General features: G+C 39.1%; 1 protein-coding gene across 4 annotated transcripts; it reads left to right on the top strand.

Moving 5' to 3' along the window:
* The first annotated feature begins 8,647 nt into the window (after positions 1 to 8,647).
* tcea3 (transcription elongation factor A (SII), 3) lies at positions 8,648 to 17,457 on the top strand. Of its 4 annotated transcripts, none has more exons than XM_061050880.1 (21): positions 8,648 to 8,881; positions 9,623 to 9,685; positions 9,851 to 9,956; positions 10,094 to 10,199; positions 11,512 to 12,036; positions 12,120 to 12,230; positions 12,494 to 12,595; positions 12,687 to 12,755; positions 12,855 to 12,956; positions 13,083 to 13,163; positions 13,352 to 13,456; positions 13,571 to 13,642; positions 13,802 to 13,870; positions 13,972 to 14,034; positions 14,133 to 14,207; positions 15,232 to 15,386; positions 15,499 to 15,560; positions 15,685 to 15,834; positions 15,943 to 16,089; positions 16,498 to 16,569; positions 16,669 to 17,457. In XM_061050880.1, the coding sequence occupies exons 1-21, from the start codon at positions 8,813 to 8,815 to the stop codon at positions 16,675 to 16,677; spliced, it is 2,313 nt and encodes a 770-aa protein (XP_060906863.1). In that variant the 5' UTR covers positions 8,648 to 8,812; the 3' UTR covers positions 16,678 to 17,457. The 4 variants fall into 4 exon arrangements, with proteins under 4 accessions (XP_060906863.1, XP_060906864.1, XP_060906865.1 ...); XM_061050881.1 differs by having other exon boundaries at positions 12,117 to 12,230; positions 13,086 to 13,163; XM_061050882.1 differs by having other exon boundaries at positions 8,649 to 8,881; positions 12,117 to 12,230; positions 13,352 to 13,411.
* The last annotated feature ends 490 nt before the right edge of the window (positions 17,458 to 17,947 follow it).

Below are 17,947 nucleotides of genomic sequence, written 5' to 3'. Positions count from 1 at the left end.
AGATGGAAAATGAAGCTAATCGAATATAAATCAATGATTTGTGTGGCCAGTGACAACTTTATTTTTCACTATTAAACATGTGCTCTTTGCTCTAAAGTTTAAACCATGTTTCTCTGCAGAATGTACATCAAACATCAGAATGCTGTTAAGGGATCTGATGTAAAACCTTTTATGTTTTTCCCCCTCAATTTTATACCAAAGTCAATGCCAGATTCACATTATGAAATTGAATAGTGCAAAGCTACAGAGTTTACAGAGTTTAAAACCTTCTTGTATAGACAGATGACAGACTGTTTTATTAAGCATCCATGTTCTCTACAGGCTATAAATGTAATCAGTGGAAATAAACCTTGAGGTGAATTGATTCCACGTGCATTTAAGGGATCACATAGTTTGCTAAAAACTTATTTTAAATTAGATTATGCAAATTGTATTTATCTAATTTTTAACATTGGGAAATAAATCTGTGATGGCACACAACCAAAATTCCCAAGTTGAAAATGACTGAAGTTGGCCCTATAGCTGGAACACAATGGATTTCCAATCAATTAGAGTGCATTTCCAAGCATTAAAACCATGCTTGTTAAACAGCCACTGGCAGTAAATTAGGTGCACTTAATTACCATGGTGTGTTCCAGCTGTTTTGTTGATAATTTTAAATCTTGTATTGTCAGTCAGATTTTATAGTGCAATATAAAACTAAGCAGTTCTTTTTCTCATGAAATCATGTTGTCTGTCTACCAAAAGCTCCATAGTTTATTTTTAAAAGACTTGGCTTAGACAAGAAAAACCCCATAATAAACTAAACTATTTTCCTTGATGTGACAGGCGCCAGAAACATATTATTAACTATTTGATTTCAAGTTACCGGCTGAAGCTGTGTTTTCTTATTAATAAAATATTATAGATTTCCGTTCTTCAGCTTAGTGTGTTGACTTTGGTCAGTGTGTTGTATGAGTTAGGCCAGTGTGTTTTCCAGTCACTGGTTTTATCAGTTGGAAGCTCAGTACCACAACGTTTAGATTTGAAACAACTGGCACGATCCTGCTCGATCGCCATGTGTCAACCTACATCCGATACAATCCTCTGCTTTTCCAAAGGAAAAAATTATTACATTTGAATGCTTTCCTCATTGGTATCTGGCTGCTGTTTCCTGCAACGTTCCTCAGGGCTAACTGTCTGGCCCAGTTGTATTTACATTATATACTGTATTCCATGGCAAAATATTGTGTCCAGTCCAATTAAGGACATCTTGAATATGATATGGAAAACTTTTATTTTAAAAGCAAAACCTTGTTACCTGCCTTAGGTCTTGATTCCTGCCATCGTGAGACAGTCATCCTTACAGTATGTGTTGCAGCTTTAGTTGAAAAAATGCAGAAACTCAACTCCTATCAAATACAGGAGAAGGAAGCTGGTAACTAGAAGCTGCTTGCTTAAATTTTTATCAACTCTTTAGTCAAAGTTCTACATTCAGACCCCTTTAATCAGTAAAAGGGGCCTGAATGTAGACTCCTGCTTATCTCAATTGGAGTAACGTAGAAGAGATTACAGCCCTGCTGAAGTTTATGTGGTGGCCGACTGTGAGCTCGGCATTTGTCCAACTGTTCTAACACAAAAACCTGATACCCACTGCTTTGTAGACATACATTATTTGATTTGATAATAGAGCTTTTAATCATGTTCATATGTTTTTGGATTTCCCTCTGTTGCTCTATGTCAGTAAAGACTGATATGTCCTGATTTTTCAAGTTTGATATCCTCTTTTCAAGGCTGCAAGTAAAAATTTGGCAGTCAAAATAAAACAAAAGGACATCCATAGCACAACATCTCCTTACAGTTATAACAGCAGAAATTGAAAATTTGCTTCATTGTTGTTGCCATGTGCTCTGTTCACCGGAAGTCAGAGCTGATGAAGGAAGGAATCCTGTCCTCAGAGGAGACCCCTCCTCTGCTCTGAGACTTTGTTCACTTCCTGGGCCCCACATAGACAGAGAGGATCTGTGTGCTGTCATTGAACTGAAACAGAAACAAAAACACATCATCCTTTCCCCTTCACCCCCAAAAGACCCCAAAAGACTGAAAAAAACACTGAAATACATCCAGAGCATATGTTTAGCCTCTCTAACTCCCCTCAGGAGTATATCTCCTGGCATCACCACATGAGACCTCCTGGTCATGATGTCGACCATGCATTAACACGTCTGCTTGGGTTGACCTTGGGCTGACCCACAAGACCATCAGGAGGACTTTATCACTTGCAGTCTTGGACAGAATTCCTCGTTTTCTTTGGGCTGTTTCAATCTCATGTGGTTGTAATAAATCCACCGCAAACTTGAAACAAACACAACAGTTAAAGATTTTTGGATAGCTCCACATTTCTCTTTTATTTTTTTCCCTTTTGTTTCTGTTGTTGTTGTTTTTTTCTACCCTTTTTTGTTTGTGTTTTCTGTTTTCAGTCACTCCCACATGGATCCAGTTGGGTAAAGAAATGAACAGTAAAAGACAGAGTGATTTATCGTTCTCTTTTTGGTCAAAGTCCAAAGCTATAAAACAAAGGTTCATGCAAGGTTTGGAACTCGCTCAAAACAATATGTTCAGAGTTGTTATGCAACATTTGAATAAAAATAAATCGTCATAAGACACAAAAACAATGTAATAAACACACACACTTAAACATCTCACATCTATTTTGCATTCCCACAAATGAACTATTTAAATTTGTGCAACACATATATCTTACATAATCTCAGCATTGCTGGCATCTGACATTCTGTAAAAGGGAACTGTGTGTGTTTTAAAGGAACAATGTGATCATCAGTTACAGGTGAAAAAGACTGGAACATAAACCGTTATGTCAGTAGAAGAAAACTTAAAGAGAGAGAAAAAATGCATCGCCTAGAGCCATACAGAAGTTGCAAAGTCTTTAGCATATTGTACATAGCACATGGCTGTAGCCCCAAGCCACATCTGAAGGAGGCCTAAAAGAAGCTTCTCATAAAGAATAAAAGCAACCAGCTTCAACCGTGCGTGCTTCGTATATTTTGAGAATTAAATTGGACCCAAAAAATATCTGTGGCTTTTTTTTAATGACACTTCAAATTGAGCAAAAAAAAAGGATGAAAATATGTGACAGCAAAAGTGATAACCATGTTTAAAGAAATATATCATCAATCAATCCATATGTATTTGTATAGCATCAATTCCTAAAACATGCTATCTCAAGACACTTTTTTACCAGCAGGTTACCTGGTACCTTACTCATTGTTATATTATTTACAAATATGCAACATTAATCCATCATGAGCACTAAGCAACATTTAGTAAAATTGCAGTGGCAAGGACAAAACGTCCTTTAAGAGGCAGAAACCACGAGCAGAACCAGACACATGTTGAACAGCCGTCTGACGAAACTGTGTTGGGCATTGAAAGTGAGAGATGCAGGAAGAAGGAGAAGGTACACACATATATACAGTATATATATATATATATATATATATATATATATATATATATATATATATATGTCTTTGTTTTTCCATCAACTGATATTTGGATCAACTCATTTAAAAAAAAGAAAAAAAAAGGTCTAAATTGCAGCAGACTTGCAAACGTTTTCAATCCGCTGAGTCACAGTTACATTATCTATGCATGTATGGTAAAAGTCTTTCATTGTACCCCTTCGTTAAAGCGCAGACAGCTGTTAAAAGTTAGTATGGTGAGACAAACTGTGATTACATCATGAGGAATATTTACTCAGACTTGACAACGCTCCCACAGAGCAACAAAAGACGCTATACAGCTGTTTTCAAAGGCTGAGTATTAGCTCATGATACAAATTAAAGTGGCGGAGTTCCCTTTTAAAAGGCACATATGTATTAATTACCAGTAAATCTTAAACATAAAGTCACATGGCCTGTTAATCTTCTCATAAACTAGTCAATAAACCAATGAAAGAATATGCTGACCTCTGACTCGCCATCTTACAAGAGAAGTCAAAGGAAGTGTTTCAGTACTGACAGCATGGACTCATTTGGGACTTTTGTTTTGTCTACTCACGTGGACCCCTCATTCCACCAAACACATGTTAGCAAGTGGCTATAAGAATATTCAAAAAGGTCACTCTTTATAACCAAACGCTGCAGGGTTTATATTTGGGGTTTATGTCTTAATTGAGCAAAACTAACCTGGAAAATGTGTAAAACCTGTGCAAATTGAGCACAGCATCCCCCTATGCGATAATATAGCAGTCCAATCACTTCTTCTCCTAATTCTCTGTAGTTCCTGTATCTGAACCTCGAACATCTGCAGAATCCAAAAGCTTCACTGCTGCAAAAGCTGCTGATAAAGGGATGAAAGGTGGTTGTTGCAGGTTTTGCTCTATGGCGCTCTAAAGGGATTAACGGGCAGTTAAAAGGAAATTGGAGTAAGAAGGGATTTACACACTAACACAATTTGGCCTTCTAGCATTAGAACTCTGCTCTGTCAATTAGTACAGCTTAATCTGAAGGACTTGTGCAGGGTGATGTTTGTAAACAGTTTATAGCAGATTGTGTTGCATTGATTTCAATTATTGGATCCTGTTGACAGTTTTTTGAACAAAAAACAAACACTTATACACTATAACAAACACAAACACTGAGGTATAGCCTCAGTTGCTCCAGTCTTTTGAGCTCCTTGTCCAGATTCACAGTATAATGATGTTTTACTTTATTTTGCACAATTTTTCTCTCTCAGCCACAGGCCAAAAGGGATATGCACTTGCTTGTTAACACAAAAGTGAAGTTGAAGCACAAACGAAGGCAGTCAAGAAATCAAAATCGCAGCCTTTGGAAGAACCACAGGATATTTTTGCAGACACACTACACAAATGACTCAGTCTGTCAAATGTGCCAATGTGTAATTGACAGTTATAGTACATATTTTACATATTCCTTTCAAGCTTTCTTCTTTTTATTCCAAATACATTTATGGAGTTATAGAATACAGCATGATTTGAGTCTCATTACTTTATAATCTGCACTTTGGCTGACTGAAAGGTATAGTTTTTGCAGACAGGGATTGGGTTAAACACCTCCTGCTCGGTACACAATTCAGATTCAGCTTGGTCAGTCATTTAGTTATTTTTGGTTGGGTTTCGTCTAACTGCGGCACCACCAGTTATTTTCGGCAAAGGAAGATGAAAATAGTGGCACCACCAAAAACTGTTTTGGATCTGGCAGATTTGGTGTCTGTGTGTGTGTGTGTGTGTGTGTGTGCGTGTGTGTGTGTGTGTGTGTGGCAGTAAATAGAGACTTAAAGACAGCTGAGGATACAAGGATGTTCTTAAAGTCTTTGGGTGGTCCAGCCTCCCTTTTGAGATTCAGCCTACTTTTTGTCGGTGCCAACGCTGAACAGTGGTCATTATTAGCAGATGCACCAACCAGCCCCACCAGGCTGGGATTACCTTCCAGCCGACTGCAGATGTGAACGTCTAAACACTTCTCCCACTCTGTTTTGACATGCTCTATTACAGGTTCTGCATGCTACACCATGATCCAGGAAAAAAAATTGACAGCTAAATGAAATCATTCATTTTCTGGTCTGATGTCATCCAAAAATTGCCATAATTGCCAAGGCCTGGCGTCTCTGGTCTGTGACTGGCAGAGACACCATGTGCTGCTGGGTGAGGTGCATAAGAGGAACTTGCGGATGTTCCCAGTTAGATAATGGGTTAACTCTTTGTCTGTTTAGGATACAGTACAGTTAGCACAGTGAGGTGTGCAGGACCACTTTCTTCTGTCTGCAAGAAAAGCAACTACAGACATGAGCGGACTTGATGTGGTCAGACCAGAGGAGCTAATGACAGACTCTGAAATCCAGCAGAGGCTCAGGGTTCTTCAGTTCAGTGTATGGGAATGCACACAAGAAGATGTACTTATGTAACCACCGGAGCCACCAGGAATCCAGAGCAAAGGAGCTCCACCGACTGCATCAAGAACTTATTCCTTTCTGAAAATCTCAGTTTTTACAAACAATAACAACTTTCTTTAATGTGTAAAGTTCTTGTTTGTTCTCCATCAAATCCTTTGTAGTGATTGAACCCATTTTAAATCATAACTCCAGTAGAAGTGACGATACCACATCTAAAAAATAACCCAACTCAAAAATAACCCAAAGAAATCTCAACTTCACAATAAAAAAGTAAAGGAACATTTAAGTGTTGATTTGTTATTTAAGCTGCACTCTTTTCTATTTGAAAACAAACAATGGATCAAACGACGTCTGTGTAGTTCCCTTCAGCTCTAAAGAGTATTTTTTTTTGTCTTTCAGCTCCTTGTTTTGGTATAAAGCCTCTTTACTTCATTATTTTGGTTTCCTGTCATCATTTTATTTACAATTGTTTCAAAAGCATGCTGAATATTTCTGATTGGTTTAGAACAGTTTTGGCTTTTTCACACTTCAGACAAATTAGCCTTACTGTTATTTGACAAGTGACTATAGCTGAAGGCAGTCAGAAGTACAGTTATACATCTGAAAAGATCCTTTTTGACAATAAAGATGGAGGGGGAAATGTATAAAATGGATAAACCTAATATGAGTTTGGAGAAGAAAACTGGTGGTACAAAGTGTACACAGAGATCTTTTCTTCAGAATGAAGAGTTCACACAGTTTATTTAGTCTGAGCGTCTAGTAATCAGGTTAGAGCGTGCTGAAATTGAGCAGCTCTTCCTCTTCATCCTCTGCCTTTCCTTTCCTTTCCTTGACCCGGAGTTGGAGGGTTTAAAACAGAGAGTTAAAAGATGTTGCTCTTTATCACTGGCTCTTCCTCTTGGCCCGCTTCCTCTCTTACCTCATGGCAACCTGTCCCACTTCTGCAGTTGGCCAGCACTGTCTCTACCTGCCAGACACACTGCAGCCTGCACGGACTAGGATCTACACTCAGCCTGCCTGTTGTGTAACAGCGGAGTAAAGAGATCATGCTCTTTGCTCAGGACAAGCTTTCACCTGCCATCAAGTTATCTTCAAATCCCCTCACAGCAAACATCGATGTCACACTTTGATCCCAGATTAATGGGACATGGTCCACATTTTAGTCTTACAATCTCAACTCTCTCTTGTACAAAAACTTTACCTTTAAGGCAGACATTGAAGTTCTTCAGCCAATCCTGCTCTGTAATGATATACAATTATGTTAGTGAGCATTCTGTCTACATAAACTGTTTCCATATAAACTGTCGGGTACATTTCTAGACCAAGAACTCCAAACAGATTAAAACCTCAAGTCTTCATCCTCTGATATTTAATCTAACTTCAAAAAAGAAATGTTGCAACTTGCATCTCCCATGTCCTTGCTTCCCACAAACGTCGAGACATCCGGCAGCAGGGACGTCTCAGAGGTCTGGCCTGAAGCGCAGCTCAATTCCAAGTGGACTGAAGGAGTAATTGCCTGCATGGATCCAGTTCTGGGAGTGTGTTTCCCCTTTAAGAGAATTCCTATGAAAACAGTCTGTAAGTGATCACGTCCAAGACGTTGTCAGAGATAATATATAAGCACATTTTTACAAGGATACCCAGGACCTTGTAGAAAGCACTTGCTTGAGTTTTCTTCTACGAACGTAGAAGTAGTTTTACTGACCTCTGCTAGTTCACTGTGCACGCACCGTCAAAGCACTGCGGGCAGCACAGACATATTGCAATTACAGGATCAAGACATTTCAAATAAAGTAATTCCAGTTGCATATTAGGCTATCACTTTAAAAGTATCTCTGCATGTATGGAAAACAGCCCCAATACCTGAATCATGATTACTTTCATAAGACCTTTAAAGACCTCTAAAAACAGGTTCCTTAGGAAGAGGAAGAAGGAAAATTTATTTGAAATGTTTACATGGATTGCAAAGAAGGCATGTGCAAGTTTTTAACATTTTCTTTTTGTACTTTATTTTTTAATTTTTTATTATTCTCACAAAATAACTTCTATGGACAGGTGTTGCAAATTAGCATCTGCTATAGAGATTTCTGATACTTGCATTGGATGGCCGTTTTCAGTTCGTCTATGTATATTGTATAGGTCCCTTACGAATAAATAAATAAATGGCATGAAATGATCTGATAGGTTTGGCGTGGAAGCCAGGAGCTGAGAGGCTGAAAAAAAGAATACAATCAATTGTCAGAGTTTATAGATTTGCATCACGGCGCCCTCTGGTGGAAAACACGAATAATCAAAATCCAGGAAGTTTTTTTTTTTTTAGCAAACTTTTTGAAAGCTTGAATAAAACTGTAACTTGTTTTTTGCAATAACATCTGCAAATCTACTCCTTGCTGCGGACATTTGGTGAATATATGTCCAGAGCTGAAGTTTAGAGTGGGCTTACAAACATTTAGTAAACTGGTGCATTCAGTGTCAGGCAGATTTTTAGGAAAAGCAGCTTCAGGCTCTTGTAAGCTCTCTGCTAATAACCTAAGGTAAACTAATATGACAAAAAAAATGCAGCCAATAACATTGAAGATAAAATAATGAATAAGTTACTGATTCGCATGCAAATGAGGAAGTATTTAAAGAGATGGACTCTTTTAAAGGACGTCTGATTACATTAAAATATGGTATTTTAGATAGTGGTGTTGTCCGGCGTGTCTATATTTAGTTGTTGTCATGTGTGGAGCAGGTCAGCTGGGATCCTGCTGCAGGACACGCCTTTGGGCTGAATGGAGCGCGCCGTGCGTAAAGTCCGACCTCAGCGGACACACATTTGTAATATTAATTTCACCTTTCTTTGTATACACGCATCTAACCGTCATAATCGATTCGTTTTGATCGAGTAAATGCAGCGATGACGCGAGAGGAAGATCTTATCCGTATTGCCAAAAAACTGGACAAGATGGTGTCTAGAAATAACACGGTGAGTCCATATCATGACACCCACAGGTGGCGCGTTGTCCCGCCACCTCGTGCTGTACAGAAGGCCCGTGAACGACTCTTGGTCGAAATAAAACGGATTACTCCAGATTTTATCTTTTGAAAACGTTTGATTTCTCCTGAAAGTGTGTGTTTAGAGAGTCTGCATGGCTGTAATCTGAAACTGACAGTGCTGTAACAAACGGTCAACAGGTGCTTGCCGACTGTTTGCAGACATTTCACTCGCAGGACGTTTCTGTCTCAGAGTCTGCAGCGACACAGCCTGTGAATCAGGTTTTGTCAACTTTTGGACAAGTTTGCGGAAAACTTTTGCTGGTTGCAATATTGAGTGTGATTAGTAACTCATGCAACAGAAAGTAAACAACGCAGCCAAGGTCGAATTTCTGCAGGTGCGCGCGCATGTGTGTGTGTGTGTGTGTGTGTGTGTGTGTCTGTCTGTGTTGTGGCTGACTGCAATGTAAACAGGACGTTGTTCCATTGCGCTCGTTTACAGCTGGAGTAACAGTAACAACAAACGAAAGTTTACTAGTCAGCACAAACTACATAATAAAACAAACAATCACACACGTTCATTTTCAATGCCCATATCCTACTTGTATTTGTTTTGAAATGTCCTTATTTGATGATATACAATCTGCACATTACATTATCATTACACCTTGATAAAAAAAAGATGGTCAAGATTGATAGATTCAGTGTATAAATGAAGTCTGCTGATTGGCAGGAGGGAGCCATCGACCTGCTGAGGGAGCTGAAAGAATTCAATATGACACTCAAACTCCTCCAGGTAGGCTCCACTGTATGACATCAATGTATAAAACTGTAATAATACTGTTTTACAAATTATTTTAAACATTGTATTTAATGCAAAACAATGCAATAATGATTTACCTAACAAAGCAACATGCATGACTTTTAATGCTTTCATTTGTCTGTGTGTTTTTGTTTTCAGGAAACGAGGATCGGCATGTCTGTTAACGGCATCAGGAAGCACTGCACAGATGAGGAAGTCATTGCCTTGGCAAAGGTTCTCATCAAAGACTGGAAAAGACTTCTGGGTACTCTTCTTTGTGACATGATGCATGAGTTAAACATTTTCAGAATTGAACTGTTCTTTTTTCGTAGTGATATTGTGCTAGAAATAAAGACATCAGTGAATGATTTTCTGATGTGATTCATCCAAACACTCCCACAGACTCGGGCCACTCTCATCCTGAGAAACCGACAGAAATAAAGAATGGTTTGGACTCCAGCAAATCGGGGACGTCTCCTAACAGCTCCCCCTCTGAGACACAGAGCAGGTCAGTAATGTCTCCGCAGGTCACATGATCAGAGTCAACACACCTAATGTGTGTTTGAGCTGTCTGCTTCAGTTCAGTGAAACAGGGGAACGTTTGCTCAACTCGATAGACTTACATTATAAGTACACGTTCAGACGTGTCTATTATCTCGACTTCTGCATGTGAATACAAACATCTGTGGAAAAGCACTCAGAAAACTTGGGTAAAAGAAAGCTGTCATGAGTAACACACCACTGAGTGCCTTGAGGATTACAATGCAGCAGGAAAATGAATATTTGTTTCAGGATGATGTAAAGAAAATGTATATTTATGTGCTTTGGGAGCTTTAAAAAAAAAATCTGTTTTCACCTCTTTGTCATCTAAGTAGTCTTTCGTCATCATTTTATTTTGAAGAAGTAGCATTTTCCAGCAGCCGCTGATGGCTGAACTTGCGTCATTCTTACATACAGTATTGTTTTTATTGAGAAAAACACAATGGTAATTCTGGAAGTGAGCAGTAAATGTCAGTGTAGAGTCCAAACAAAAACAATATACAGCACCAAGGACACATTTTCATAATTACAGAGTAAAACAATCTTAAGTAAAGCTATAAAAAAAAGACATTTTGTTAAATGTTCTTGTTAAAAACGTATCCTATCAAAGTTGACTACTTGCCATTGCTTCAAATGGGAACATTTTATAACAATAGACACTTCCATCACAATGGCTAATGTTTGAATATAGCACATTTCTAACGAGTCTATGGCAGAAGTGATAGTCTGCAATGTGCTAACATCTGAACCACTCCTGCCTCTCCCAGAGCTTCATTAGGACTACACTTATTTTATGGCACCGCGTCTTACTCAGTGTGAAACAAAGCAACAGTCTGACTCTGAGGAAACGTCAAAACCTTAGACATTTGCTATAAGTGATTTCTTTCTTTGGATTGTGCCTGTGTTGAAGGAGTTTTTGACGTCTTAGGTCATTTTCTGAAAGCTGAAGTGCAAGAGTTTCTTTTCACTTTACACCTATTTTAGGTTAAGTCTGGAGGAGCGATTAATTCAAAAATATCTTAGGAGTTGTACAAGACATACTTTATAATTGTGAAACAAAAACTAAAGTCAATAAAGGAAATAGAAAAGATAGACTTTTCTCTCTAACTAACCAGATTAACTGTTTTAGATATTTTAGAACTCATCTCCTGCAGTAATATTACTGTCAGAATGGGGCCTAAGTTGCATTATAACAACAAACCCAGTTGTATGTTGAACTGGTAAATATTTTCTGGCTCGTGAACGGAGGTCAAAAATGACACTTCATTTGTCTCTGTTAGTCACAGGCGACTGGACGTCAAACCGAAACAGGACACAGATCCTGACAAAAAACACTCTGATAAAAACGTAAAAGAGAAACATAACAATGAACACAAAAACACGAAGAGACCCACAGATGACCCCAGCGATGAAAAGCACCAAAAGGAGTCCCAAAATGAGAAACATCCGCAAGAAATTAGAAGAGAGAAGTTTGTGGAAGAACCTAAAAAACAAAGATCTGCAGGCGGGGAAAAAGCAGAAACGGATAACCAGAAACAAAAGCTTGTTCAAGACCCACAGAGTGAGAAACACAAGCCAGAACCAAGGCGAGACTGGCCGTTTGAAAAACCAAACAAAATGAGGCTCATTGAAGAAGTGAAAAAGGAAAAACACCCAGAGGAAGTGAAGAAGCCAAGCTATGTAGACGACATGAAGAAAGAGAAACACAGAGAAGGAAGTCGACACGAGAGGCCGAATAACACGCTGCACAGAGAGAGAGCGCTGTGTGAGAGGCCCGCGGACATTCATAAACCATTATTTGAAAGGTGAGGGGTGGATCTAAACTGGTAAAAGATAAAAAAAAAAAAACGTCCTGCAGAGCTTAAGATTCATTGATTTCTTTCAGGAGGGGAGTGTTGGATAGTTGCATCCTGTATCCCACCAAGGTTCCCTCTCCTCCTCGACCTGCTCGGCCTCCTCTGCCGATCAAACGGCCCTCTTTGGACCAGAAAAAAGACAGGTCAGGACTTGTGCCTAAGACCAAGACAGAGTGAACAATCCTGCATGAAATAAATGTTTCTGAGACTCTCATTTGCACTCACATTTGTTCCTACAGTTTTATGACTCACGGCCTAACAGGATTCATGGGTGTGCATGCTGCATGCTGTCATGGTCAGTCGTGTTTTTATTACCATAAGGAGATGGAATTGAGCTTGAACAGCATGCTACATAATCAAGGACTCTTGAGCTGCAGTGCTCTGATCTGTTGTAACATCTGTTCAGGAAGGACACCAAAGACTCTTCCACTAGACTTCCTCGTCCTCAAGCTTCTCGACCCGCCTCTCCTCCAGTGAAGCGTCCTTCACTGGAACTAAAGAAAGAGAGGTCAGGCGCACTTCTGTGCACGTTTCTGAAGTTGTTTTCTTGTGCACACTCGTGAGATTTTATCTCAAACAAGTGTTGATTTTCACATCAGGAGAGTTCCACCAGACCCAAACGCTCCCCTCGCTCCTCTACCTCTTCACCTTCATCCTCCTCCTCCAAGGTCAGAGTCTGCATGCTCACTGCATAGCCTCATTTTGTGAACCATTCACTATCACCATGAGGGGATTCAGCTCAGCTCAAGAGTGTGTCTTTCCTTCAGAAAGGAACCTCCTGACCCCAACGCGCCTCTTCCTCCACTTCCTCTTCACCTTCATCCCCCGCCTGCTGTGAAGCGTCCCTCTCTTGATGGGAAAAAGGAGAGGTCTGGATCATATGAATTCTCAGAGCTGCATGTCGTTTTTTCCCTGTATTATTTTGGAAAAATAAGCAGTGATTTCATTTGGAGTTCTTCCTTCTCTGTATTGAATCCTTGTGTTGTTTGCCACAGCAGGAAGGAGTCATCAGACTGTAAACCTTCTCCACAGAAGAAGACGTCAGATCGAGAAGAAAAGATTGGGAAGAAAGACAGGTCCAGGATCTGGAAATTATTCTGCCTCTTATTTATCGTTGACTAAATGACGTTGGTGTTGACTTTGGAGGACCAGTGACCTCGGACTGTAATATCTGTTTCGTGTTTGTGCAGGAAATATTGACACAGTAGTGTCAGTATGTGATGCTTGTTGTGCTGTTATGAGAGGTCATGTTTTGTTTTTACAGGAAGGACTCATCAGATAGCAAAGTGCCAAAAAAACACTCAGATGAAGCCAAGAGAGAAAGGTTGGCTAAGCATGAGTGTGAAAAAGCTTGCAAGGATACAAAGAGGTTGTGTGATATTAGACTTATCTTTGATGGCTGCAGTACATAATGCATTTATACTTGTACCGTCCTGTGTGTGGATTTTTTTTGAAAATAAAAACAATTGTTGTCTTTTGTCAGGAAAGATTCATGTGACTCTAAAGTGCCGCCTTTGAAAAAGCCTAATGTGGATGTCAAAAAAGAAAAACACAGGTGTGCAGGAGCTGGAAATTAAATTCCTCTTTACATTGTTTTTCTATTTATGCTGTTTTATTTCTCACACTATTCGGGTGCTTTCTGCTTTCAAACTTGTATTTGAACCAAAGTAGGTCCAGTGCTCAAACTCACACACACATACCTCTTTCGTTGCAGGAAGGAGTCTTGTGACTCAAAGCCCGGCCCACCTGTAAAATGTCAGTCAACTGACTCCAGACCTGACAGGTAGGAGTGGTATACCATTCTTAAAATCTCTCTCACACCTTGAAATGAAATACAAATTGACAAAACCAGATTTACTGAAAGTCTCCCTTTACTGACTGTAGACGGGAATCCACTGAATCAAAGAAAAGCAGCTCACCACAAGCAAAGAAGCTCCCAGCTGAAAGGTAAATGAAACAGGAGAAGGGGGAGAGTAGTTTTCATTAATATTGCACTCAATGGAAACCCTGATGATGATGATTGTGACTTTTTTTTTTTATTGAAGGAGAGAGTCTCAAGGCTCTAAGGCCTCTCAGCCTGGACCTCCGATGAGGAAACCCTCAACTGACTGCATTGAAAGGTTTCGATGTGACTTGATTCATAACATACACGTCATTCCAGGTTGATAATGATGATACGCTGATGATACTCTGGATTTTATGATCAATCTTGATGAAGTTCACTCATTCTAAGTTGGGAGGCAATTTTTGGACTAAATATGAATTCATCAACTTTCCATTTGATTGGCTGTCTGGCTGTTGTTTCTTGTTGTTCGCAGCAACAGCCTGATGTTTTTGTTAATTAAGTGTAATTTTGATGAACCCACTATTCACTGATACCAATCAACTAAATAATCAACTTTAAGCTTATAAATTGATCTTTAAAGTTTGTTTGACATGAATGATCTAGTTTTGTTTTTTGCTAACATGTGGCCATATCAACTTATTAATGTGATAAATTGTTAAAGGAGCACTATGTAACTCTGACACCTGGCATCTGAAGGTACAGCAGCCCAAATCCAAAACATTGGAGAGAGCTGTCGCCCCAGTTCCCTCCTCTGTAGAGTCGAGGTGCATGCAAGTTCCCATGTCACGGACACAGACGCTTCAGTGTCTAACCGGCTCTGCATCGGTCTCATAACATTTCTGCCCTCTAACCGCGCTCAATTTTCTAAAGCATCCAAAGTGGGGGTGCCTTAAAACTCCTTACATGCTCTGGTCAAAACAAAAATAAACCATTCCACACCAGAATCAAGACCTAGAAGGAGGACATACTGGCTGCTGCATTGTTGTCAGAGCAGTCAGCGCTTCAACATAGCATGTTTCCTTAATGTCTGATCATATAGTAATGCCCTTTTATTAATTCAGTAGGTATCTTACATATTGCTCCATTCATGTGTTCTGCTATCGCTAAGTAAAACGTTTTTTTTTACATGTTTCTTTAAAGTATAATGTCTAAATGTTTTGTGGTTTAAAAAATTATAGACTGGACCACAAAAAATAAGACTGGTTAAAATTCCAGGCTCAGTAAGGAAAAAGTCAATTCAGACTAACACATCAGCAATGACACCTCTACAATTATTTTGTTTTGTCCTTTTTCTGCAGAAAGGGCAAGATGGACACCCCTAAATCACCCACCACTCCGACCAGCCCGATGTCACCCAGCTCTACTGGAGGTCCTCTGTCCCCTCACCTCACTACCGGAGACTCTGTCAGAGACAAGTGCATCGGGTTGCTGGCAGCCGCCCTGCGCACAGACAGTGAGGATAAAACTGCAATCTCTAAGAGACTGTGCAGTTGACTAATCTAAAAAAAACACTCAAAGCTTTCCCTGCAGCAGATAACATGACATGTTTTTTCTGCTCTCCACAGATGACTTCAAAGATTTTGGAACCAACTGTGACAGCATGGCTGCAGAGATTGAAGATCATATCCTTCAATTTATTTATTACTTTTTGTTGTATGGGTGGTTTGATGAGTTTATTCTGTGATTAGCCAAAACTCTATTGTTCAACATCATTGTTTTGATCTGCCTTAACTGCACAGCCTGCACATATCTACCAGGAGATCAAGGCCACGGACATGAAATATAAAAACAGAGTCCGCAGCCGCATGAGCAACCTAAAGGACCCAAAGAACCCCGGGCTTCGCAGAAACGTCCTCGCAGGAAGCATCGAATTGAGCCGCATTGCCAGCATGTCTGCTGAGGTACACAACACTGCAGCCGCATAGTTAACTTTAATGAAACTCAATTCATTAATAGTATACCTCACTCACTATCTGCTATTTATTTTGTACCCATGTGATATTCTGAAGGAGATGGCGAGTGACGAGCTGAAGCAGCTGAGGAACGTTCTCACACAGGAGGCCATCAGGGAACATCAAATGGCCAAAACTGGAGGCACCAGCACCGACCTGCTGCAGTGCGGCAAATGCAAGAAGAGGAACTGCACCTACAACCAGGTAAACAGACACGCATAGGAAGAACAAGGACCCAAACAAAAGTTTCAACAAAGCAAAAAAATAAAAATCATGTGTTTTTATGTATTATAAGTAGTCAGTGGAGAGGGTGCAAAGGGAAATGACAGCATGAGAGAAAGTAGGAGAAAACCAGACAGGAAACTTCACAATCAGACTGTGAGGTTACAGTTCATGTTTTAGAAGGTTAATGTGCAGATTTTTCAAGATTTTCAAGATCCTTTGCATTATTTTTTTTAAAATACAGAGGTCAAAGGAAAAATAAACCCAATACGTGTAAATGTTGAAGCTTTGTGAATCATGTGTTGTTAAAGCTGTTGTTTGGAATTCAGACTGAATTTTGTGTATGTTTCACCTCCTGTGAATGTGTGTTTGTGTTTGTGTGTTTTTTAGGTGCAGACTCGTAGTGCTGATGAACCAATGACCACATTTGTTCTGTGTAATGAGTGTGGTAACCGCTGGAAGGTAAGGCCGTCCCTGGCTTTTATTTGAATGATTTCAATCTTTGACATTAAAAGACTCTTCTTTAATCCTCCTTTTATTCCTCTTTTATTCTCTTTTCAGTTCTGCTGATGGCCTCCAGGTGAAACCAGGCTTTGTTTTTCTGAGCATAATGAATGACATATTTTCTATGATGGGAGGGAGTTTATAAATTATTGCAGCTTGTGATTTAAAGAGATAAAAGTGCTCTTACAATTTTTACTTGAATTTTTTTCAGATTTATAAGCATGTGCTAATAATCAGGGTTTTATGTGGAATAAAAGACTGAGCGTGATTTTTTTAGTTTGATGACTGTTGGATCAATGAATTATGATCAAGGTGCTGCCACTATTCAAAAACTAACACTAATACACTGTGTCACATCACTGCTGTTCTTTGTACAGTATATATCTAATTCTAATAAAACTGCATAAATCTCCAGTATGAGGGCTATTTAAACTCATGTTTTAATTTTAAAAAATCATTATCATCATGTATTGTAGCATACACATTATTACAAAGCCTCCTTGGCATGTGTGCATGAAAAGTATGATTAAGAAGCACCATTTTTTAAAAACTTTTTTTGTACAGCACATCATCTGCAATTATAATTACAGCCACAAAAAATAACTCAGTTCATCCCTTTATTGTTCCTAAAGTAAGGAAATCAAATACAATTATAAAATGTATCAATACGGTGCAATAACGTAAATAACGTCCTGTAATCAAGTTTAGAGTTAGTATCCCAAGAGCCCCAGGGTTACTCAACAGCACCTTGACATGTTGACAACAATGATGATTAAAAATAGAATGAATTGCCCAGGTTAATACATGTTAATTAAAAAAAGATATAATGAAAATGATGTGAAAAGATTTGTGTTGTTGTTGCACTACTTAAAACATACAGTAGATGGCATGAATTGATCACAACTCAAATACACAAGCCGTGTCAGTTTCTACTATTGACTGTGTCTTTCGGTTATCAAACACAAATTAGATGCTTGTTGACTTTAAGAGTCAGTTCAACAAACTGGTGAAGCCGAAGGCAAAAAGGCTACTGAAGGCGAATGTGACAACATTCAAACTGTTCATCAATACATTACTGGATTGGATACATAAGAAATAAAAAAATATTTCATTTTGCAAATTCTACTCTAGCAGTTCTTTATTTCATATTGTTGTGCATGCATTAAATTCAATATAAATTATAAATGTCGGGCAAGGTGGTGATGTGAGAAATGTGGACTGTGCTTCAGAAGAGATGATTGAGAGGAAAAGCTTCCGGGAGGCTCTTTGGCTAAGTATTCACCATCTGGTTTTCTGTTGAGACCACATTCATTTACTTCTTCTGCATCATTTCCAC

The sequence above is a fragment of the Labrus mixtus genome, chromosome 11 (genome assembly GCF_963584025.1).
Source record: "Labrus mixtus chromosome 11, fLabMix1.1, whole genome shotgun sequence".
Lineage (NCBI taxonomy): Eukaryota > Metazoa > Chordata > Actinopteri > Labriformes > Labridae > Labrus > Labrus mixtus.
The sequence above is the reverse complement of the archived record's forward strand: the minus strand, read 5'-3'. Positions and strand labels throughout refer to the sequence as shown.